At 37.1% G+C, this 26,554-nt stretch overlaps 1 protein-coding gene across 1 annotated transcript in view; it reads left to right on the top strand.

Annotated features, from left to right (window-relative positions):
- Positions 1–26,554, top strand: part of NELL2 (neural EGFL like 2) — a 376,417-nt gene that overhangs the window by 46,394 nt on the left and 303,469 nt on the right. The window contains exon 3 of the mRNA XM_060024615.1: positions 4,603–4,753. Coding sequence (XP_059880598.1) covers positions 4,603–4,753 — 151 coding nt within the window. The remainder of the gene's footprint in view (positions 1–4,602; positions 4,754–26,554) is intronic.

Genomic DNA, 26,554 nt, shown 5'->3' with positions numbered 1-26,554 from the left:
AGTAATAATCACAGGAACTCAGAAGTCTCTCTGAATGGTATATCATCTTTGAGATGAAAATAGAAGGCAGGAGTGCTAATTTTACAAAGTGGGAAACAGAAATGCAAATGGGGAAAGTGACCTTTCTTAAAATCACTACTAAGCGAGTCACTTAAGGAACTAAAAATGTTATGTTATATAATTACTTCTTTCTGGATGATTTTCTATGTTGATGCTCCCGAATTTGCCTTTCTGTGTGTGAGTGGCAGTTAAGCATGGGTGAGGATGCCACATCCAGGAGGCAGGGCAATTTAGTGGAAGGAATGCTGGACCCGAAACTGTCATCCCCATTACACCTCTAGCATGCCTGGTGCCTTTGGGTGAATCACAGAATTGTAATAGTTGTCCTTGTTAAGCGTTGTGAGAATAAAATGGAATGTGGGTTCACAGGGGAAAATACATTATTTATACATTTTTGAAGGATGGTGCTAGACGTGCAGCATTGTATCGTACACGTGTAAAGTTATATATGTTGTCCCTGCTGTGCGACAGATTTAGTGTTTTTATGGTCCATCCTTTTATCCTCTTCTCATTCCTGTGATTCCTATGATTTACTCAGGCATGCCTATGACTTTAGATACTGTATTCTGATGACCTCTACATTTATACTGCTGACCTTGACCTCTCTCTTGAGATCAGATTCTGTAGTGCCAGCCTCCCACCGGATATGTCCACATGCACGTTCCCAAACACCTCAGAACGACCGTTTCTAAAACTGAAATCCCATTTGGGTACCATCATGCTCCTACTGCATTTGCCTTTCATTCTGTCTCTCAAGCTAGAAACTTTGGATTCAATTTTCTCCTGTTTCTCCTGTTTTTGCCTTTTGCATGTGTTTTATCAGTGACCAAATTCTTTAGATTCTGCTTTCTAAAAATCTCTTGAATTCTATAATAATAAAATGATTATACTCCCTAATTTTTTTGAGCTACTCACAGAGTTCAGGCTCCCATCAAATCCTTCCCGGACGCAGGCATAATAAATTTTTGAAAAACATGTTTTTAAGGGGGAACAATAGATTTAAATATCATTAAGGTGAGGTAAGGATTGGTGGGAGATGGTGTTCTGTTGACAGAAAGCTGAAAATTAGTATACTTCCTAGAGGTGCTCTCTCTGCCTCATTCAGTAATTTGTCTTCACCTGGGGATTATAGATTCATGCAAGACCCAGTTTTTAAACCGCTATACAAGTGAACTTGGTTAATCGGGATGGAAAGAAAAGAATTTCATTTTTCCTGTCGCTAAAGCATAGGCTGAATGGAGCTTCTGTAGGACATGTTTGGTATTGGAGGGTCCCTTCTTCCTGCAAGTCACTCTAACCACCACAGAGGGAGCAAAACAGGAAGGTAATGGGCTGGGAGGAGAGCCTGGACAGGGTGAGAGAGCGTGTCCTGAATTGTGACCCTGCGTAAGTGAATAGGTTTAAGTATAAGCTGTATGGAGACCCTCTGGGACAACACTTACCACCCTGGCAGGATAGAGGATGGTTCTGCCCTGCAGGTCTCCTTAAGCACCTGGGGTTCACTTGGCCCTTCTCACATCAACATGCCTGACAGGCAGTGAAAGAACCAGTAAGTAGTTCTGTATCACGATTCCCGGTGAAAGCCAAAAACATCAATTTGATTTAGAAAAGGTAGTTTAGGGATGTCAAAATGTGATTTTTAAAATATGTGAAATTTAACAAAAGTCAATAATCACCTGAATTGCCATTTTCTCAAGAGTTTTCCCAACGTTCAAATTTTTTTCTTTCTTCAAATATTCCACATGGCTACCAGAGAAATTTTTCCAAAATGCAGATTGACAAAGCTTTAAAAAAAATGGTTTCCGTTCAACTACACTTGCCTTCCTCATGTTTTCAACCGTGGTGGTTTACATTTTTACCAACAATACTCAAATGTAATCCATTTTTTAGGTCCTTCTTCCTTTCATCATAAGGTCAGTCTTCACATGTAATTTCATCTGAAGACAAAACAGATAAAACCCCACACAAATAATATAGCCTTTCAACCCTTCTCACAAATCTGACTCCAGAAGCAGTGGAGAATAATATAGAGATTTAGTGAAGGTTTTCTTCGCGTACCAAATGACAAAGCTTTCTAAAACTCCTCTTCAAGCATCTCTTCTTTAAAGTTCCACCTTGTCAGGCAGCTGGCACCCTTTTCTCAATTTCTTTTCTCTCACTATAAGAGCTCAAGCTTGCTGGGCTACACCTTCCCATCTCTCTGTGGCTCTGATCATCATTCCTGTATTTAATGTAGTCCTTCCTCAGTTTCCTTCATTTATGTCCCCATCTATCACCCTGTTCAGCAAGACAAAGGTTTCTGCTCAAGCTCTACCTGCCTGAAAAGGGTCGGAGCGGCGCAGGGCCGGGAGGGGGAGTGTGATATTTGTAATTCAATTTTAATTTGTTCTTATCTAGCGAATTGAAACGAAGTCATGAAGTTTGTGAATGATTCACCTGTATATAAATTGGAGTGGATTAAAAGTTAACACTAGATGAATCCTTCTCACAGAGTCTCATTTTCTGTGCCTCCTTGGGGAGCAGACGGTTTTGGATCTCAGAGGGATTGGATGGCATCTCTGCAAAGCCTGTCTTCTCTCTAGTGGAATCCAGGGAGAAACTATTACATTTACCATGGCTGAAATTGTGGATTATTATTACGCTTTTGAACTGTGACTATTGACTAGAACTGAGGAAGTTTGTTTTTGGAAACTAGGAAGTTTCTTTTTCCTAAAACCTGGAACCAATATCCTGGGCCTGACTTCATTGCCCTGGATTAGGTGCCTGTTTCTGAATCAATTACTGTGGACAGGAATAGGCGACGCTCTGATTGGATACTTTTAGCACAGAGGAAGCCATGGGTTAAGAGTGGGGAGGGATCATTTTTCAGTGGTAGATAAGAGTTATTATTATTTATTTTTTAATTTTTTATCTAGAGAGTAAATTGAGCATGGTGACAGAAACAAGTGTCTATTACATTGGCACACAAAGCCCTGCCTCTCCTCTTCAGCTTTCCTACCCAGCCCCATCCTGCAATGGCTGCTACTTGCTGTTTCAGCCATGTCATGCCCTATCACGTCTCTTTGCTTTTTCATAAGCTGTTTCTATGACTGGAATGCGTTGCCCTCTCTTCTCTACCTGGTGAACTCCTGAGCAAATGCCTTCTGTTTTGAGATCCTGCCCTCCAGATCATGTTGGCTACTTTCCCTCTGTGGTCCAACACCACTTTGTACTTCCCTGTATGACAGCGTTTCTTTTGTTTTATTGGGATTATTTGTCCCCTCCTCCATTTTATGGGTATCTTGAGGGCTTCTCCATGTCTATGCATCCCCAGTGATGGACACAGACCAGGTGATTACAATTTTATTCGATAAATGTGTGTGGCTGGAAAGGTGGGGAACTTTAGATTAATCTCATAATCTCTGTTTCATCAAGGTTGTGGTTCTCAACCTGATTTCTGCTGCACTGTTCCAAAGGGAATGCTTGGAAATGTGTGGGAGAACTTTGGGTTGTCACAGTGACTAGGACTGAGTGCCACTGGCATTCATTGGGCCAGGACCAGGGGTGCTAAATGTTCTGTAGTGCATAGGATAGTCTTCCACAGGAAGGGTTATTCTCTCCAAATGCCAGTAGCTTCCCCATTGAGAACTCCTTATCTAGTCTATCTAGTCTAAAGCACAGAAAAGAGGAGAATGATTTGATAGCTACGGAAACTGTGTTTCTGGCTCCCATCAACCCTCTGCACACACTGAATAGGAGAGCGTTATGCTCTGTGAGCGGACGGCTTGAATGATAGGTTTTTCCTGTCCACTAGATCCATTTCTACCCCTGGCTATTTCTCCCATGTCCTCTGGGTCCTGAGGTTGGAGTGCACGACTAAACCACAGGAAAGTGCAGGATAAAAATCTGCTCTCCTACTCAAATCTCTCTTGTCTAGGTGTTCTCTAAGCCTGGGGAGAGGGATGTGGGAATTGAGTTCTGTGCATTTCTTTCAAAAATATGGCACGATAATTTGATCTTAATGTTTCATCCACTGCATAGAAGGCTGAGAGTGACTAATTTCAATGATCTTTTAAAAAATCTATTTATAGCAAGCCTTCTGGCTACAGATATCAGTGTGGAAGGTGGCACATTGATTTAAATCCAGTTTTCTGTCACGAGGTGTCAGAAAAGCTAAATGGCTCTATCATGGTTTTTTAGGTCCTTTTCTCGGAAGGACTTCCTTTTGTTCAATGTTGACACTGACGTGGCTGTGGTATCCAGGATTTAGGAAGAGTGTGAGGAGAAAACTTGGGAGCTCAGTTTTTCAAACAGGGCTCTTTGATTCTTCACCTCAAAGACATTTTTGCAAAAAGATCTCTGAAACACAAGCTCAGTCATTCATGTGATTTACTGTCCTGTGTTATGTGTAGCAAAAAGTCTTTTTGAACCAATTTACCAGGAGAGTCTGGAGCTCAGTATTTATCAGCAGTTGCTTGATAATGTTTTCTGAAAGACGTTGCCTGTAAAGAATGCTTTATAAAGCCAAGTTCTAGTCTATTTACTGTATGTTTCTTTTTTTAGATACTCCCAGAAGTATAAAAGCATCCACTGCTACAGCTGAACAGTTTTTTCAGAAGCTGAGAAATAAGCATGAATTTACTGTTCTGGTGACCCTAAAACAGACCCATTTAAATTCCGGAGTGATTTTCTCCATTCACCACTTGGATCACAGGTACGTGCGGCTGCTAGAGTTTCCTGTGTTTTCATTATAGATGGTGAAATTAACACATTAAAGAGAAGTAAACAAAAGCAAGATATTCATGATTGGTTTAAAACAGCAAGAATAATTTTGCTACATTATGCAAAATCAGAAACACAAGTAATTGAGATCAGCCTAAAAGCAGAAGGAGCTATTGCTTTTGATGTTGCTAAGAGCGAAGGGAAGTCACCATTCCTAAAACCCATTTATTAATTACTAACTTCCTCATGAGTTATCTTCCTCAATGTTAAAGTCAAACATACTTCCTCTTAATTGGTGAACAGTTAGCCGCAAAAATACCATATTCTGTTTCTTTAGGATATTGCCTGGGTTTAGAGTTTAATAGTCTTATAATTTTAATCACAGACAGATAAATTCTTTTTCAGCGCACTTCTTAGACTGTGGCAGTTACAGCTGTATTTTTGGATGTGTGTTGAATCAAAATACTGTCTAGTATTTCTTAGCTCCTCGCACGCATAGAAGCATGATTAGGAGAGCTGGTGGGAGTAGTGAGGAAGAGGGGAGAGGGGGAAGAAGAAATTCATTCATAACACTTAGCATATACATAAATTGCTACTAAATAACATCAAACAGCTTAAAGTGATTCCTTCCTGAAAGAATAACCACAGTTCTGACAATGAAAGTTCTTTTGTGTTCATATTTTGAATGCCCACTTCGTGACTATCTGGGGACGTTGGGCAAGTCATATAACCTCTCTGTGCCTCAATTTCCTCATCTGTAATAGGAGGATAGAAATAGTACCTCCTTCATAGGTAGTTGTGAGGATCAAAGAGTTCATATATGTAAAGTGTTTTACATATATAATGGATTTGATAATCCTGTTCAGATGTGGGCAGAAACCTCTTTTCTTGGGGCAGCCTGGGACTTGGCAAATCTTTGCTAAATACTAAAGGGCAAACAGAAGCAAATATATGTGGAGAACAAAATATAGAAAATTGACACAGAGAGTAGGGTTCCTGATCACATTCTACCTGGATTACTCTCAGGGATTTAAGACCCCATCTAATTCTATCGTTAGTCCCAAAGGATTGGCATAACTTCCCAGGCCCCTCACTTGGATTTCTCTCCTCCCAGGTTTTGGCCTGTTTTTGAAAGCAGGGTGCCATCCTAACATTCACCAGGTAATTGGCTTGGGCTCCTTAAGACTGAGCAACAGCGCTTCCCTGGTGGTGCAGTGGTTGGGGGTCCACCTGCCGATGCAGGGGACGCGGGTTCGTGCCCCGATCCGGGAGGATCCCACATGCCGCGGAGCGGTTGGACCCGTGGGCCATGGCCGCTGAGCCTGCACGTCTGGAGCCTGTGCTCCGCAACGGGAGAGGCCACAACAGTGAGAGGCCCGCGTACCGCAAAAAAAAAAAAAAAAAAGACTTAGCAAGAAAGGGAGAGGTCCATGTCCAAGGGTTCACCAGGGCTCTTCGCCTTGGTATGTTCCTGGTCCTCGTCTTCAGGTGATTGACATCAGGGGAGCTCCTCATTTGTAACGCTGCGACCCTGCTCTTCTCCAGTGGGCTTTAGGCAACATGATTCACATACAGCGAAAGATATTGTTCCTTCACAGAGCAGCCTGATTTATTGCTGATTATTTCTGTTTGCTAAGAAAACTTCCCCTGTATTTTGGGCGAGAGATTTTTCTAAGCCCTGTGGCTTCTTACTACCCCATTTGTAGAGACATGGAACTCGCCTAACCTTCTTCCAGATGACATCCCTCACGACCATCCCATCCAGATGGTCAATGTTTTGTTGGTCCCTAGAGTTGAATACATTAACTCTACAAATGTTTGACCAGCATGCATTTCTTATAATCTATGCACTTTCCAACTGATACATATTAAAATAGTTTGAAAATTTTTTTTAGCACCTTAGACATAGTAAGGATATGTACTACCGAAATACCCAACTTTTATCAGATAGGTCTTTGAAGGAAGATTTGCTGTCAGACAGATCCTATCTTACTGTTCCTATGAAGTAGATTTGTTAAAGTTGTGTGTAGGGCTTTATATTGACTTATTTCAATTAAAAATAATATATATTTTTTTCAAATTAGCATAGCAACATATTTTCATTGTAGAAAATGTGGACAACTGACAGGTGTAATAAAGAAATAGGAAAAGTCATACGAATCATATCACCAGAAGAAGACTGATATTGAAATTCTGTCATATTTTAATCCAGTTTTTTGTCTGTGTCGGTGTGTGTTCTTACTTTTGGATACTGAACTCTTTCCTTTTTTAACTTTGATAAACAACACCGTGATGGACATATTTATACATAAATCTTTGTGCTCAGCTCTCATGCTTTCCGATTATTCTTGTTAAATTGATTATTAATTCTTCATTCTTCCTTTGTATCATCTGCAAATTTGATAACATTTACCTAAACAAATACCATATTTGAGATATAGGATATTTTTCTATGATATTTAAAATCATATCTATTTGGAAGGCACTTTTCATTTGCTTGGGAAGCCAACAATTATTAAAGGCTTACCGTGTGCTAGGCACAGTGCTCAGTGCATTCCATGGGTTAGTTCCTTTTACGTCAATATTAGATAGTGGTTCAGAGTGCAGATCTGGAGAAGGACTGCGTGCATTCCAGTCATAGCTCTGGCTATGTGACCTTGGGTACTGGCTTTGTGACCTTGGGTAAATCACTTACCTCTTCTGAACCTCAGGTTCCTCATCTGTAAATCCGTATAAAGTGCTTGATGATACTAGAGAAAAAAATTCACTAAAGCCCCATCATATTGCAAGGTCATTATTCTCATTACCATTTTACAGATAAGGAAAACAAGTTTTAGAGAGGTTAAGTTGTTAAAGGCTCCCAAGAGTAAATGCGGGTAGGGTTTAAACTCAGGTAGTATGATTATAGAGCTGGTCTCCTGCACCTCTGTGCTGTGCCTTCTCTCAGTGTCTGAAGTTGTTAGACTAGCTTCTCTTCTGCCTGTTTTTTCACAGTATCACTTATCTAGATGGTGACAGAGTCGGCACCCAAACCCACTTCTGATTTTTTTTATTCCAGTTTTATTGAGATATATCAATAATTGACACGCAGCACTGTATAAGTTTAAGGTGTACAGCATAGTAATTTGACTTACATACATCATGAAGTAGTTATCACAGTAAGTTTAGTGAACACCCATCATCACATATAGATACAACATCAAAGAAATAGAAAAATAATTTTCCTTCTTCTGAGAACTCTTAGGACTTACTCTCTTAACAACTTTCATGTATAACACACAGCAGAGTTAATTATATTTACCAGGTTGTACATTGCATCCCTAGTACTTATTTATCTTATAACTGGAAGTTTGTACCTTTTGAATGCCTTCATCCAATGCCCTCTTCCTCCATCACCCGCCTCTGGGAACCACACATCTGATTTTTTTTCTGTGAGTTTGTTTGTTTGTTTTTGAAGCATAATTGACCTACAACACTATTAGTTCCTGTTACGCAGCGTATTTCTATATATTTCAAAATGATCACCACAATAAGTTAAGATGGCACCATACGTACACACATACGTAGTTATTGACTATCTTCCCCACACTGTACATTTCATACCTGTGACTCGTTTATTTTGTAACTGGAAGTTTGTACCTCTGAGTCTCCCTCACTTATTTCTCTCCTCGCCCCAAACCCTCTCTCCTGTGGCCATCACCTGTTTGTCTCTGTATCTGTAACTCTCTTTCTGTTTTGTTATGTTTGTTCATTTGTTTTGGTTTTTAGTTTCCACATATGAGTGAAATCATACAGTATTTGTCTTTTTCTGTCTGACTTATTTTACACTCAGCATAATTCTGATTCCCGAGTCCGGTATTTTTACGCATCCACTGTGATATCTCCTAACCTCCCATCACCCTCTCAGACCTTGTGCTTTGGTTTGTATTGTTTTTCTTCCTGTTGTTGTTGCTGAAGATATCTTTCTTTCCTTAGTCTCATTCTCAGCCATCTCTTTAGTGTCATCATTTCCTGAACACTTATTTATTCTCTGCTTATTTTCACAAAAAATTAAGGAGGTTTATAGAGATATCTACAGGACAATAAGACAAAAATAAAATGAAATATGCAAACCAAGGCAAAGAAGAAACAGACAACCACTTAGATGATAAGGGAATGCAACTATTCTTGGTTCTGAGACCAGAGACTTATTTCTCCTATGACCTTTTATGGTAAAATATAGTGAGTGCCTTTAGAGGAACAAGTTCAGAGGACCTCGTGTCAGCTGGTGATGTCAAGCCACAGCGCGCTTCAGAAAAAGCAAATCTATAACGATGCCAGTAACGTGCATCTAGGTGTAAAGGTGTTTGAAGTTGTACTGTCTTCGAGGCCCTTGGTAGTGTGCACAAAAGTTCTGTGCAACCAAGTTTTACTGCTCAGAATGCCAATAGCACCTCCTATGTGAAATCCTGATAAAATACCATGTCTTCTAGGCAATATTCCATACCAGTTGGCTTTTCCCAGTGTCTTGAGAATAATACTGAATTCAAGTTAGACTTCTCTGAGAAATACCCAAATTGCAGCTATTCTTTGTTGACAGTTAAATGAAAGTTGTGTTGAACCTCAGCAGCAATTGAGTTGTAGGAAATACTGACATTTTATTATGAAAATTGAGGAACCAAATAAGGCCATGCCTGAACAGAAGGTACCCACATCCTCCTGTGGTGGCTGAAGTAGGCAGTTCCCAAGGGCAGGGCCAGGCTTTTTCTGGGTAAGTAGTGTGGATTCTACTCTCGCGTGATGATGGATGGATCCTCTAGAATGTGGAAATTTTAACTATGCTACAAATTTCAAACATTACATATAAGATTAATGCTGATAGTGAATTTTACAAATTAGGAAAATCACAAGGAGGGAAGCAAAAATCATCTGTAATTTTATCCCCCTGGGGATAGTGTCTACTAATACTTTCAGTTATAAATGTCTACTTAAAATGTATAGATATACTATTTTTTAAAAAAATTAAATCACATTGTACATATTTTATAACTTTTTATAATTTAGCAAAATTTTTTGAGGATTTTCCTATGCCAGTAAATATTCATTTATAATCTGTTCATTAATGACCAAAGAGTATTCCATTACTGGGTGCAAATTAAATCAGGGAAATCAGATTCTCACAAAATTTTAATTTTATCATTAAAAATGCCAAACTATCCAAAAAATGTCAAATTTTGATCAGTAGAACTATCTGACGTATCCATTAAGATGACTAGCTTGCAAAATATGGTCCTGGATAAGTGAATGCATTTATGTGCTTCAAAGGATTGTTAGCTGTAAACCAGTTAAATGTTGAAAAATGCTCATTAAAAGAAACAGGTGATCTGTCATCCTTTAACTGGCAGTGATTAGATGTGGATTCAGCCTTCCGTCAGGTCTGTCTTAGTTCACAGAAGAGCTCTTCCTCATGAGGAAAGAAGCTCATTTCCTAGTTGCTTTTGGGAGTGGGTGGGGTGAGGTTGTGGTGCTCCACTGACCACAGGTTCTTGCCTGCTTGGTAGAAGGCAAGAAGTTGAGTTATTCATAACCCCGTGAGTTAGGCTTTGTGAGTTTGACCATAGAGTGCCTGCTGCAGAGCAAGCACTAAATAAACATTAATGTTATTACTAGAGATGATGTGAAGCGGCTTCCCTGCTTCTCGTTTCAGTCCCTGACTTCACTCTTATCTCCCTGCGGGTTGATGGCAGTGAGCTATCCTGAGATATCTGGCTATTGCGCATCTTGCTCTGACTCCAAATGAAGTAGGGAGAGGTCGGTGAGAAATAGAGGCTGCGGGGAATGTCAGCTCCGGCACTGGCAGAGATGGAGAAAAGTGGTATCATTCAGTAGGAGTATAAATGCCAGGCACAGTGGCCAGTCTGCTCATCACCTCTGTGTAGATCCCTTTCTTTCTGCTCATCCAAGTCCTGTTCACACTTCAGAACTTCACTCACAGCTCCGTGAAGCTTTTACTGACCTTCCCAGTTTACATGAATTTCTTTCTCCAGGTTTTTAAATCTGGGCCACTCCTTGTGGCATTCTAACATATAACATCTTGTTGTTTCAATGTTTCACATATATATATATGTATTCATTGCATATGAGATGGCAAAAAGTATCATTTGCTGCCTTTGATCACAATTTATATTTTAAAAATCTAAATCTATTTGGTAACAAATATTTACTGAAGATTTAAAAAATTTAAATTGTAATTGTAATTAAAAAAAAATTGGTAATACATCCCATGGTTCAAAATTTAAAAGGCACAATAAGATATAGAGAAAAAGTTTACCTTCATCCCTCCCCGGCCACCTGATTTCTGTCCCTGGGGGCAACCACTATTATCATTAAAGACATTTTGAAAGTAAGAAAAGTTAAAAGAAGAAAATGTTTCTCAGCCAGTCAGTGGTGTGCTGGAGCAGGCTTATACTGGCTGATAAGAATTGAAACTTTGTGAGCTGGCTGACATCACTGTTGTAGCTTGAAGTAGACTATGGAAATAAGCAAGTGCTACAGAGTAGAGCTCTTTTTAAAAAATGTGTTTTTGTTGATAAATATTCTGTTTTTAATGAGTCTACTTTTTTCATATTTCTTTTCTTCTATCTTCCCTAAACAAACGGATAAATGAACCAATATCTTAGAATTATTTCTGTAGAAAACAGAGAGCCAAATGTTAAACATTTATCAGCGCCATGCCTGCAGTGGTTGTAGACAACCACCATAAGACTCCAGGATGTAGCTTTCTAATCCTTTTCCCAGGAGTACTTGTCTGTTTGCCTGAAATTTTATGTAGCTGACAACAATTTTTGATTAGATTTTTTCTTTTGCTGTAAAGGATTGTGCATTAAACTTGCACACTCCATTTTACCTGCCATGCTGTCATACAAAGTTAGATGCTAAATAAATATTTGGTGGATGAAAAAATGAGTGGAAGATCGAGCGAAAGATCATCACGAGTACACCAGGAATCACAAATGACATCACAGAGTTTTCTCCAGGCTAGGGTAAAGGATCTGGAGAATGTTCAAATTTGCTCTATTGATGCAGGGTGCCTTATCTCTCCTGAAATGCCATTAGCTCTAGGCGTGAGGATTTCACTAACTGGTAGACGCTGCTTCCAAATGACTGCAAGTCAAGTTCTTAGAGAATAAGAACTTAGACACCTGTAATGAGCTATGTAGCAACATCTCAGCCACTGTGTGAAAGCTGGAAACCTAATCACACAACTTTGTTGGTTTGGACATATGAGACTAATGGACGCGCTCTGGGTCTTGGGGTGTCTGAAGTGAGCTAAGAGCAAGATGGAAGTGGGAAAGGCAGACATCACAGTATCTTGGGACTGGAAGTGTGCTTAAGTCACATCTTGGTACTGAAACACAGCTTCAAACAAAGTGACATCATTATGAAGCTACTGGGAACCTTATAAGCAGTGCCCTGGTGTGCCGTGAACAGTCTCATTTGGCCTCCAAACCTGAGATGCTGGTTTCCAGTGATGTTTTTCAAGTAGGGGCTGCTGTTAAAAATTGGACCACAAACTTCATGTGAGCACAGTGTAAAAAGATTGTTGGCTCTTTTGGCATTTCTGTGTATGTTTAGCCAACATCAGTATTACCTAAAAACAACAGACAATAATATATAGTACTCTATGTATGAAAGAATTAAGACACTTAGGCAGATCAAAGGCGTTTTCTCATCATTACAGTTTTCTGGCTATTGTGTTTTGAAAGGAAAAAAAAAAGACTAGAGAAGTAATTCTAAGATATTATTCACTTATCTATTTGTACAAGAAATATAGAGGAGAAATATGAAAACAGTAAAGGCTAATTGAAAAGTGAAAGTATATTTGTAAGTAAAAATGGATGAGAAAATTTCCCCGAATTCCAAAAGGACTCTGTTCTCTTTTTCCATGTTTTGCAAAACTGCATTTTCTTCACGATAAGTAAAATCCTTTTGCTGTCCCTTGATGTAGCTTTGGTACAGTCCCCTAGATTACATTCTGTGGTTTAAAATTTCCTTTATGAGAAATTTATGGTCTACTCTATAGAATAGAAAATTTGGCATGATTTTGGGCAATTTGGGGGAAGTAAGAAAAAAATTCATCTGTCCTTGATGCTACCTAACTTTTTTCTTTGGATGTTGAAGAATTTGTGACAATGAATGAGAGATTATCTCAGCACAATATTTGACTCTGCAATGAATACTGATACATAGGCATTAATGCAAATACTGTTGATTAGTTTACTATTGATCTTTTAATTGGAGATCTGGAAAGGGGACGATGATACATCTGTATTTAACTTTCCATCTTAATCTGCCCCGCTGTATTCAATGATTGATCATTTTGTCCTGCCTAACAAAGAAAAGAAATGGACATCTTGAACTTAGATCTAGGTATACTTATCTTGTGTAATATCTAATAGGTGAAGCTGGTGGTCCCAATGCCAGTTACCCAAAAGCCCATTCTTTTCTCACATATTTGTAATGTCAAATGTAGTACCAAATCTCTGTCAATTCAGAGGTCTGTTTCTGGGCCTTGTATTCTGCTCTACTGATTCCTTGTGGCTCCTGCAGGAAGACCACACTACTCTGATTACTGTAGTTTTATAAGACTTGCTAACTCATAGTTCAGGTCTCTGTTCTTCCTGTTCAGATTTTTTGCTATGCTTGAAACTTTATTCTTTGGTATAAACTTTAGAATCAGTTTGATAAGTTTTATGAAAAAAATGCCATTGGGATTTATATTGGAATTATGTCACATTTATAGATTAATGTGTTAACATTTTTCGATATTCATTTTTTAAAATCCAGGGATATGACTTATCTCTTCATTTTCTTTCATTTCTTCTTTATAATTATCTCTATAAAGGGCATACACATATTTTGTTTGATTTTTTCCTAGGAACCTTACAGGCTATTCTGTTACTCAAGTGGGATCTTTATTTTTCCATTATATCTTCTAATTTGTAAAAGACTTAAGTTACTATATTACCAGAAAAATGGATTCTGATTTGTATCAAAAGTAACATCTGCTATAGTATTTAACTTGCTTTCTCTTTTGTCTCTGGAGGAAAGTTGGAGTTTTTGGATGCAGCTCAAGCATAATAAGAAAATTTTCAGGGTGTCATCAAAGTTCATTTAATTCTCTTTTCTTAATCTGCCATACATTGATATGCACTGACATTTCAATGATCTTTTCCAAGCTGAATGTTGAGGGATTTGTTGTAATATATTTTAATTCTTTGGCATTAAGACTCTTCTCCTTTTAGTCTTACGATGTCGTTGTGAAACTTCCCAAATGCTGTTTAGGCCTTTGGTCAATCACTTAAAATCATTTTTCGAAAGACTCATTTAACAAATTAAAATGACCTTCCTGCAGTTTATTAGGAAGTGACAGGAAATAGAATTGAGCTTATTTGTAACTTGTTTTGTTATCTCCTGTAGTGTGGTGAAGCATGTGCCTTTTAAAAAAGTCCATGCAAAATATTGTTTGGGGGCTTCCCTGGTGACGCAGTGGTTGAGAGTCCGCCTGCCGATGCAGGGGACACGGGTTCGTGGGATCGGGAAGATCCCACATGCTGCGGAGGGGCTGGGCCCGTGAGCCATGGCCACTGAGCCTGCGCGTCCGGAGCCTGTGTTCCGCAACGGGAGAGGCCACGACGGTGAGAGACCTGCGTACCGCCAAAAAAAAAAAAATTGTTTTGGTGTCCTTATTGACATGGAGTTTACGTTATCTCCATTACTTAAGAAATCTTATTTCCCCAGCTGTTGTATACACTTGCATTCCATTGATCTTGGCAAGCTGTCATATTTTTGAAACCATATATTGATGTATTTCATAATAGTTGAATGAAAGTCATTCAAATTTTGCCTCTTCTTTTCAGTGATTTTACCCATTGAGCATTTAAAGAAGGAGATGATTGGCATGCTGTCATCTTTCCTTTGTATTTTGACCTTTGGTTATTTAAAACTCTAGGTGGTGTAAAAATTATGTTTGATTATTATTGAGGATGTGAGTGCACTAGAGAATACGCGAATCAGTGAATATTTCAACTTAAATCCATTTAACTTAGCCAGTAAAAATACCCTGATCAGCACTGAAAAGAAAGTAAGATATGTGTTTTGAGGAAACAATTTACTTTGCAGATGACTTGAACTATACACTTTGAAGCACTGAGCACTATATTTAAAATACTTTCTGCTAACATGATATCTGAGAAATGACTGTCATTTCTAAAGTTTACTGTTCTTTGAATATTAGTGAATTTGTACATTTTCATATATTTATTAGTAAGTTGTTGGTATCTCTGATTAGATGAATAGTTTCTAAATATCCTTTGCCATTTTTACACCAGAGTCTTGTCATTTTTCTTGTTTATTTGTAAAATTCTTTATATGTTAAGAATGTCAACTCACTGACAGTTATATTTGCAGGAGAGTTCCCAGGTTAATGATTGCTTTTAATTTAAAAATGTTTTTGGAAATCATTTCAAACCTACAGAAAAGTTACAAAGACAGTACAAAGAACTGCCTCTTCTCTCACCAGATTCCTAACTGGTAATCTTTTTAGCTCATTTGCTCCATCACCCTCTATCTCAGTCCAGTACGCCTTTTACTGACAATATACTCCATCACCCTTAAATACTCTAGTATATATTTTATTAAAACAAGGACACTCTCTGTATAACCAACATACACAATGCAATCAAGAAATCAGCATTGACAGCACAATACCATCCAATCTCAGACCCCATTTAAATTTCACCAACTATCTAAACAATGTCTCTTTTTCCTTCTTGGGCCATAATTCCATTCTAGAACACATGTTGCATTTGGTTATCATATCTTATAATTTCCTTCAATCTGGAGCAGTTCCATTCCCTGTTTTGGGCATCCTTTACAGTCTCAGAAGTATAGGCATTTCATTCCATATTATCACCGTCAACCTGGGTCCATCTGATGTTTCCTCATCACACTCAGGCTATGCATTCTTGTTAGGAATACCACAGAAATGATGCTGACCACATCTGGAGGTACACTGTGTCAGTCTGTTCTACTGCTGTGATATTAAACTTGATCACCTGGTCAAGTTAGTGATCTGCCAGGTTCTGCACTATTTTTTCCCTTTGATTTTGATCAGTATTTTATGGGGAGATAATTCAATTTCATTCCAATATCCTGTTCCTCATCAGACCTTCACCCACCTGCCTTAACATCCATTGACTGTTCCCACCTGTATAAGATACGATTGCTTCTTAGTGACACGAATAAAATGATAAAATGGAAAATTGAACTCATTCTAACTCAAATTCATTTTTTATACTGTCAAAAACTTAAGGAATATATGTCATGTAAAAATATATTCCTAAAAAATGGTGATTCAGACTTTTGTATCTCATTTTTTAATTTTTATTTTTTGCTGTACACGGGCCTCTCACTGTTGTGGCCTCTTCTGTTGTGGAGCACAGGCTCCGGACACGCAGGCCCAGCGGCCATGGCTCACGGGCCCAGCCGCTCCGCGGCATGTGGGATCCTCCCGGACCGGGGTACGAACCCACGTCCCCTGCATCAGCAGGCAGACTCTCCACCACTGCACCACCAGGGAAGCCCTTGTATCTCATTTTAAGTGCATATCCCCTTTCACTATGCAAGGTATCTTTAAATTAACTACTGTATTTTTCTTTAATGAAAAGTATTCATTTATACTGAATGAAATTCAGAGAAAATAATGTTATTTCCATAAAGTTGATTTGCCCAACTTTTCTACCTTTTTCTTGATAGCTTTATATAGAGTATTGCATTCATTGAACTAAACTCAAAGACCTTTGTGAAAACAAGATCAGAGTGTATATAAGATGTATTTCCAGGCAAATTTTGCTGGAAATACATTTAGCCTTCTATGATGTCTAGTTATTGGATTTTCAGTTTTTGACATTTCTAATTGCATGTTTTCTACATTTAAAAAATAATTCTGATTGTTATTCATCAGCCAGTAACTGAAATAAATATATGACAAAATCTTTCTATCCTTTAGTTTGTCAGAATTCAGGATCTATTGCAGGTGTTTTGTTCAATCACATTAAGAAAGGTTGTGCTTATTTTTAATCTCTCCATTTCTAACTAGATATGAGAATATAGAGTAATAAGACAGTATAAAGATGTCTGGCCATGTAAAATAAAGATCTGGCAGAAATATAAAAATTCTGGACACGAAAAAGGAAGGCCTACATTTATAGCAAATCATCATCCTGGGGAGTGTCAATTCAGGAAAATGATGAAATGGGAACTCTTTGAGGACCTGGACTTTTGTCTCTTTTTCCCAGTATTCTCTGTACCTGGTACAGTGCCTGCTGTAAAGATGTCTGGTGGATGTTTGAGGAATGACTGAATGAGAAGTGCAGAGAATCTGCTGATATCCAGTGTATGGTAGTTGGCTGATTTCTTAGGTTCATTGAAATGTTGTCTCTGCATTATAAGGATTAACACTTTATTAAGTTCTTACTCTGTGTCATGTAGTCTTCTAAACACCTTACATGGATTAATCTCATTAAATGTGCATCACAATCTTGGAGGTAGATACCATTCTTATCCTTATTTTCCAGATAAGAAAATGGGGGCTTGAAAGGTTAAGTCTCAAGTCCAAGGTTACAGTAAGTGGCAGAATCAACATTTGAACCAGGCTGCCTGACACGAGAGCCCATTCTCCTGTAACCACCATCCTGACAACTTCTCTCTCTACCTGTTTTAGAGCAACACTATGGCCTTTCTTCCTCCTCAAAACCCAAGAACTCTATTGACAGGGTTAATACTCTTGCTTTCTATTGCTTTTGAAGACAACAATCATATATTTTTCTTCTATTAAGCTTTTTTGTTATAGTAAACATTTTTATCCAGAAGTTTTCTTTCTTGCAATTTATTTCTTTATTTCAATAGCATCATCATGGCTTGCTGAAGTTGATAACAGTATAAATAAAGCTGTCGTGGTCTGCATGATTGGGAAAATATTTTGTCTTTTCATTTTTTAAAATTGACTCTCCATAAAAAGTTTGTGCTAAAACTTAAAACTAAGATTCCTACATTTTTCGCATTTCCCTACTAGAATTTGGGGCCCAGTTGGATCTATTTTCTTTAGTTAGGGGGGGTCCAGTAGCCATTTCGATTGGGAACGCTTGAAGTAATAGGCTCACTAAGAGCAAAATGTCACCTCAGTGGAAGACCCATGAATCCTGTTGCCTTCTTCCTTGGCTTTTATCTATTCTGAACAATAGAGGAGACATGATGACCCATGAAGCATGTCAGAAAACAGATGCTGCAGTGTTGACAGCTTACTCTCCCCTGTGACTAATTCCTTTCTTTCAAATACAGCCTCCCTAGAACTTCTAGTTGCCTTACACGCATCAATGCTTCTCCTTTATTGTCTGCCCGTAGTTTCAGAATGTGTTACGTGTAAAGCTGCCAGAAATTCCTGCACAGACCAACCTCTATTGACCTAAGGAAGTCCTATCGATTTTTTAAACGACCTTAGGAAAGCAAAATGTTAAGAGGAAGATTTGAAACCAGATAAAATACTTCCTGGAATCAAAGGGCATCGAGGGTCTTTGGGAGTCACTTAGTCACTCCAGATGGATGTATTCCTAAAAGCATCATGAATCATTGTTTTAGGTGAAGGTGATGATGAAAAGTTACCATCTTGAGAACATAATCTTCTTCCAGAAATATTGTTTGCTGTTTATACTTTGAGATAGCACGATTGCATGCACACTTTAATACACTTGTAAAGCCACTTAAGTATCTGGAAATTGAAGACACCATTGCTGTATTCTCTTGGAATTACACATGCACATACACACAAATTCCAATTCATCCAAAACTACAGTAATGTTTAAATTGTGTATATAAATGTATATGGATTTTAAGAGGTCACCAAGTTCTTTCCTTCAGGCAGAGTTGACTTAAATCATTCTAAAGGTAAAACTACATCCAGAAAAGATGTTTTGTTTTGTGAATTTTTTCCACAAAAGAGATTGACTTAAGTAACCAAATTCAGAAATTAAAAAGTGATGTATTATGGATTTTTTAATGTAAAATTAAGTACATAGTGTCTTATATACTAAAGGATCAAGTAATTAATGATTCCTCAATGAATATGTTATTCCCTCCCAGACTGTGCTCTACTTTTCTATGTATGTATATTTTTAGATCCTTTCATATCAAAGTGGATGTTATGAGAATTTGATGTATAAAATATCATTTCTGTAGTTTTTGAACCCTACTTGACCATTAACACACATCACAGATGGTTTCACAGATCCAGGGATAATTTACTCCACTTCCTTTCTGCAGAAATAGAATTATATATACTCATTGGAAAAAAGAAATTCATGTTTTATATAGGTCTTTTAAAATAACTTTTCAGGGAGGGAGATGCAAGAGGGAGGAGATATGGGGATATATGTATATGTATAGCTGATTCACTTTGTTATAAAGCAGAAACTAACACACCATTGTAAAGCAATTATACTCCAATAAAGGTGTTAAAAAAGAAGAGATAACTATAAAATAACTTTTCAATAGGAGTTTCATCTTTAAATTCAAATGAAGTGATACCTCAGTTAATAAATCCCTTGGAACCATATGTATTTTATTACTTAACTATATTAAATATACCCTTGCGCGTGCACATGCGTGTGCACACACACACAAATACTCGCACCTCAGAGTCTTTCAAAACAGAACAGCTAGTGCTTATTTTTAATGACCAAATCTTCAAATTTTCCTCTCTAATATGTTAATCTGAGTTTTATAGAAAAAAGTATGACCATTTCTGAAATTAGAACAATGCTATATATCATAAAGGGATAGTGAGCTGGAAAAATTTTAGAAAAAAGGAAGGAATGCACTGACCCTTTCTCAACCTACCACTCTTCAGTGTAAGCCCTCTTGGGGAATTAGTGAAGGGTTATACTTCTAACTTCCTTTCAAATGTCATCAGCATCTCTACATTGGAGTAAGGACTAGAGGCAGAATAGCTTTGGTGATGCCATCAGGAGTGCGATGGGATGAATCCAGTCTCCAAATAGATTCCTTGAGTTTTCAGCAATTGGGGATCTTATTTTACATGGTCTGTACTCGTAGGTGATAACTATAAGTTGGGAATCATTGCAGAAATCTTCTTTTTCCTTATATGAATGTTTAATTGATGCTCCCCAGTTCTTTGAAAGAACGATTATTTTCTTTTAGAATTGCAGTCACCTTTGCTATAATCAGCTGAACCTGATCTGTATGGGCCTGTTTTTAAACTATCTGTATGGTTCCATTAGTCTATATTTCTATTCATGTGCCAACATTGCATAGTTTTAGCTACTGTTGTTTCATAATAATTTTAGATATAGTAGTGTAAACCTTCCAGATTTTGTTGTTCTTCTTCAAGATTATCTTGGGTATACTTGTCTTTTTCACATTTCCTTGTAATTTTAGAATCAGCTTGATTTTTGGTTGGGATCTATTAAATCTGTAAGTAAATTTGACCAATGATTTACGTATTTGCATTAGAGATTTAAAAATTTTTCTCAGTAACATTTTTATATAACATTTTATTTCATTTGTTTTGTAAGCTTATCGCACATTTTCTGTTAAATTCTGGGATATGTGATGTTTTGATGTTAATTTAATTGGCACATTTAAAATTTTGTTTTATATTTGTTAGCAATACAAGTGAGTTTTGTACATTGATCTTCCAGTGACCTTTGTTACATTAATTTATAATTTATTATTACTCATTTATGCATTAATTTATCTGCAATTCGTTATAATATTGACTACGAATAACAGTGATATTTCTTTCTTTTCAATTCTCATACCTTTAATACATTTTTCTATCTTATTACATTGGCCATTCAATATGGAATAAAAGTGTGCTGGCTGATATTTTTATCTTCCCAATCTCATGGGGAAAGCTTTGATATTCCATTATTAAGTATGATGTTTTTCATAGTTATTATTGTTATTTTTGTTTATTTGTAGATTCTTCACCTTATATAAAGCAACTTCAGTTTTATTCCTCAGAATTGAGAAAAAGAATGGATGTTAAATTTTCTCGAATGCATTTTCTACAACTTCTAAATATTTAATTTTTCTCCTTTATTTATTTGTTTATTTTTTGGGGGGGATTTTTTTTATTCAAACAGAAAGTTGCAAAAATTATAATCATCCTCATCAGTTCACTCAGTTCCATGTAATTATTTTTTTTCATCTTGATCTTTGTTAGCACTTTTATGAATTCATCAGTTTTCCATTAGAGTTCTGAAAATGCTTATTCATTCCGTTCAGCAGTATAGTCAGTTACCAGAAACCTGTACCTGTCAGAGTCTTTCCCATGAATTCCTTGAAGATGAAACGCTTTTATAGGAACATTTTTGCAAAAGCATCAGAGTACACCCAGAACTGTCTGTAAATGACAAAAGACTTAAAAATGGCCACGGTTAAAGATTTGATGAAAGTCCATAATAATGCAATTGACAAGGAAATTTAGTTATTTCTGAGATATACATTTTAAAGTATTAGCTAGGATTATGACTTATAACATTATACCAGAATATATAAGATTTTTAGAAATTTCATGTAATGTCTGAAATATTTATATTAACATATTTCCATACAAATAACCCAAAGAAAGTTTAGTATTAGTTGTTTTTGTTTGTTTGTTTTTTATACTGCAGGTTCTTATTAGTCATCAGTTTTATACACATCAGTGTATACATGTCAATCGCAATAGCCCAATTCAGCACACCACCATCCCCACCCCACTGCGGTTCCCCCCCTTGGTGTCCATATGTTTGTTCTCTACATCTGTGTCTCAACTTCCGCCCTGTAAACCGGTTCATCTGTACCATTTTTCTAGGTTCCACATACATGTGTTAATATACGATATTTGTTTTTCTCTTCCTGACTTACTTCACTCTGTATGACAGTCTCTAGATCCATCCACGTCTCAACAAATGACCCAATTTCATTCCTTTTTATGGCTGAGTAATATTCCATTGTATATATGTACCACATTTTCTTTATCCATTCGTCTGTCGATGGGCATTTAGATTGCTTCCATGACCTGGCTATTGTAAATAGTGCTGCAGTGAACATTGAGGTGCATGTGTCTTTTTGACTTATGGTTTTCTCTGGGTATATGCCCAACAGTGGGATTGCTGGATCATATGGTAATTCTATTTTTAGTTTTTTAAGGAACTTCCATACTTTTCTCCATCGTGGCTGTATCAATTTACATTCCCACCAACAGTGCAGGAGGGTTACCTTTTCTCCACACCCTCTCCAGCATTTGTTGTTTGTAGATTTTCTGATGATGCCCATTCTAACTGGTGTGAGGTGATACCTAACTGTAGTTTTGATTTGCATTTCTCTAATAATTATTGATGTTGAGCAGCTTTTCATGTGCTTCTTGGCCATCTGTATATCTTCTTTAGAGAAATGTTTATTTAGGTCTTCTGCCCATTTTTGGATTGGGTTGTTTGTTTCTTTAATATTGAGCTGCATGAGCTGTTCATATATTTTGGAGATTAATTCTTTGTCTGATGATTCGTTTCCAAATATTTTTTCCCATTCTGAGGGTTGTCTTTTCGTCTTGTTTATGGTTTCCTTTGCTGTGCAAAAGCTTTGAAGTTTCATTAGGTCCCATTTGTTTATTTTTGTTTTTATTTCCATTACTCTAGGAGGTGGATCAAAGAAGATCTTGCTGTGATTTATGTCAAAGAGTGTTCTTCCTATGTTTTCCTCTAATAGTTTTATAGTGTCCAGTCTTACATTTAGGTCTCTAATCCATATTGAGATTATTTTTGTGTATGGTGTTAGGGAGTGTTCTAATTTCATTCTTTTACATGTAGCTGTCCAGTTTTCCCAGAACCACTTATTGAAGAGACTGTCTTTTCTCCATTGTATATCCTTGCCTCCTTTGTCATAGAATAGTTGACCATAGGTGCGTGGGTTTATCTCTGGGCTTTCTATCTTGTTCCATTTTTCTATATTTCTGGATTTGTGCCAGTACCATATTGTCTTGATTAAAGTAGTTTTGTAGTATAGTCTGAAGTCAGGGAGTCTGATTCTTCCAGCTCTGTTTTTTTCCCCTAAAGACTGCTTTGGCTATTCACAGTCTTTTGTGACTCCATACAAATTTTAAGATGATTTGTTCTAGTTCCGTACAAAATGCCATTGGTCATTTGATAGGGCTTGCATTGATCTGTAGATTGCTTTGGGTAGTAGAGTCATTTTCACAAACTTGATTCTTCGAATCCAAGAACATGGTATAGCTCTCCATCTGTTGGTATCATCTTTAATTTTTTTCATCAGTGTTTTATAGTTTTCTACATACAGGTCTTTTGTCTCCGTAGGTAGGTTTATTCCTAGGTATTTTATTCTTTTTGTTGCAATGGTAAATGGGAGTGTTTCCATAATTTCTCTTTCAGATTTTACATCATTAGTGTATAGGAATGCAAGAGATTTCTGTGCATTAATTTTGTATCCTGCAACTTTACCAAATTCATTTATTAGCTCTAGTAGTTTTCTGGTGGCATTTTTAGGATTCTCTATGTATAGTATCATGTCATCTGCAAACAGTGACAGTTTTACTTCTTCTTTTCCAATTTCTATTCCTTTTATTTCTTTTTCTTCTCTGATTGCCATGGCTAGGACTTCTAAAACTATGTTGAATGATAGTGGTGAGAGTGCACACCCTTTTCTTGTTCCGGTTCTTAGAGGAAATGCTTTCAGTTTTTCACCATTGAGAATGATGTTTGCTGTGGGTTTGTCATACATGGCCTTTATTATGTCGAGTTATGGTCCCTCTATGCCCACTTTCTGGAGAGTTTTTATCGTAAATGGGTGTTGAATTTTGTCAAAAGCTTTTTCTGCATCTATTAAGATAATCATATGGTTTTTATCTTCAATTTGTTAATATGGTGTATCATATTGATTGATTTGCGTATATTGAAGAATCCTTGCATCCGTGGGATAAATCCCACTTGATCATGGTGTATGATCCTTTTAATGTGTTGTTGGATTCTGTTTGCTAGTATTTTGTTGAGGATTTTTGCATGTATATTCATAAGTGATATTGGTCTGTAATTTTTTTTTTTTTGTAGTATCTTTGTCTGGTTTTGGTATCAGGGTGATGGTGACCTCATAGAATGAGATTGGGCGTGTTCCTTCCTCTGCAATTTTTTGGAAGAGTTTGAGAATTATGGGTGTTAGCTCTTCTCTAAATGTTTAATAGAATTCACCTGAAGCCATCTGGTACTGTACTTTTGTTTGTTGGAAGATTGTTAATCACAATTTCAATTTCATTACTTGTGATTGGTCTGTTCATATTTTCTGTTTATTCCTGGTTCAGTCTTGGAAGGTTACACCTTTCTAAGAATTTGTCCATTTTTCCAGGTTGTCCATTTTATTGGCATAGAGTTGTTTGTAGTAGTCTCTTAGGATGCTTCGTATTTCTGCGGTGTCTGTTGTAACTTCTCCTTTTTCATTTCTAATTTTATTGGTTTGAGTCCTCTTCCTCTTTTTCTTGATGATTCTGGCTAATGGTTTGTCAATTTTGTTTATCTTCTCAAAGAACCACTTCTAGTTTTATTGATTGTTCCTATTGTTTTCTTTGTTTCTATTTCATTTATTTCTGCTCTGGTCTTTATGATTTCTTTCCTTCTGCTAACTTTGTGTTTTGTTTGTTCTTCTTTCTCTAGTTCCTTTAGGTGTAAGGTTAGATTGTTTATTTGAGATTTTTCTTGTTTCTTGAGGTAGGCTTTTACAGCTATAAACTTCCTTCTTAGAACTGCTTTTGCTGTATCCCATAGGTTTTGGATTGTTGTGTTTTCATTGTCATTTGTCCCTAGGAATATTTTGATTTCCTCTTTGATTTCTTTAGTGATCTCTTGGTTATTTAGTAACGTATCGTTTAGCCTCCATGTGTTTGTTTTCTTTACCTTTTTTTCCCTGTAATTCATTTCTAATCTCATAGCGTGTGGTCAGAAAAGATGCTTGATATGATTTCAGTTTTCTTAAATTTACTGAGGCTTGATTTGTGACCCAAGATGTGATCTATCCTGGAGAATATTCCGTGCATACCTGAGAAGAAAGTGTAATCTGCTGTTTTTGGATGGAATATCCTATAAATATCAATTAAATCTATTTTGTCTATTGTGTCATTTAAAGCTTCAGTTTCCTTATTTATTTTCATTTTGGATGATCTGTCCATTGGTGTAAGTGAGGTGTTAATGTCCCCCACTATGATTGTGTTATTGTCTATTTCCTCTTATAGCCGTTAGCAGGTGCCTTATATATTGAGGTGCTCCTATGTTGGGTGTATATATATTTATAATTGTTATACCTTCTTCTTGGATTGATCCCTTGATCATTATGTAGTGTCCTTCCTTGTCTCTTGTAACATTCTTTATTTCAATGTCTATTTTACCTGATATGAGTATAGCTACTCCAGCTTTTTTTTGATTTCCATTTGCATGGAATATCTTTTTCCATCCCCTCACTTTCATTCTGTATGTGTCCCTAGGTCTGAAGTGGGTCCCTTGTAGACAGCATATATATGGGTTTTGTTTTTGTATCCATTCAGCAAGCCTGTGTCTTTTGGTGGGAGCGTTTAATCTATCCATGTTTAAGGTAATTATTGATATGAATGTTCCTGTGACCATTTTCTTAATTGTTTTGGGTTTGATTTTGTAGGTCCTTTGCTTCTCTTGTGTTTCCCACTTAGGGAAGTTCCTTTAGCATTTGTTGCAGAGCTGGTTCGGTGGTGCTGAATTCTCTTAGCTTTTGGTTGTTTGTAAAGCTTTTGATATCTCCATCGAATCTGAATGAGATCCTTTCTGGGTAGAGTAATCTTGGTTGTAGTTTCTTCCCTTTCATCAGTTTAAATATGTCATGCCACTCCCTTCTGCCTTGTAGAGTTTCGATGAGAAATCAGCTGTTAACCTTATGGGAATTCCCTTGTATGTTATTTATCATTTTCCCCTTGCTGCTTTCAATAATTTTCTTTTGTCTTTAATTTTAGCCAGTTTGATTACTATGTGTCTTGGTGTGTTTCTCCTTGGTTTTATCATCTGTTGAACTCTCTACGCTTCCTGGGCTTGGGTGGCTATTTCCTTTCCCATGTTAGGGAAGTTTTCGAATATAATCTCTTCAGATATTTTCTCTGGTCCTTTCTCTCTCTCTTCTCCTTTTGGGACCCCTATAATGCGAATGTTGTTGCGTATATTGTTGTCCCAGAGGTCTCTTAGGCTGTCTTTATTTCTTTTCAGTCGTTTTTCTTTATTCTCTTCTGCAGCAGTGAATTACATCATTCTGTCTTCCAGGTCACTTATCCGTTCTTCTGCCTCAGTTATTCTGCTATTGATTCCTTCTAGTGTATTTTTCATTTCTGTTATTGTATTGTTCATCTCTGTTTGTTTGTTCTTTAATTCTTCTAGGTCTTTGTTAAACATTTCTTGCATCTTCTCGATATTTGCCTCCATTGTTTCTCTGAGGTCCTGGATCATCTTCACTGTCATTATTCTGAATTCTTTTTCTGGAAGGTTGCCTATCTCCACTTCATTTAGTTGTTTTTCTGGGGTTTTATCTTGTTCCTTCTTCTGGTACATAGCCCTCTGCCTTTTCATCTTGTCTATCTTTCTTTGAATGTGGTTTTTGTTCCACAAGCTGCAAGATTGTAGTTCTTACTGCTTCTGCTGTCTACCCTCTGGTGGATGAGGCTATGTAAGAGGCT

This window comes from Delphinus delphis, chromosome 11, assembly GCF_949987515.2.
Source record: "Delphinus delphis chromosome 11, mDelDel1.2, whole genome shotgun sequence".
In the NCBI taxonomy this organism is placed as follows: Eukaryota; Metazoa; Chordata; class Mammalia; order Artiodactyla; family Delphinidae; genus Delphinus; species Delphinus delphis.
The sequence above is the reverse complement of the archived record's forward strand: the minus strand, read 5'-3'. Positions and strand labels throughout refer to the sequence as shown.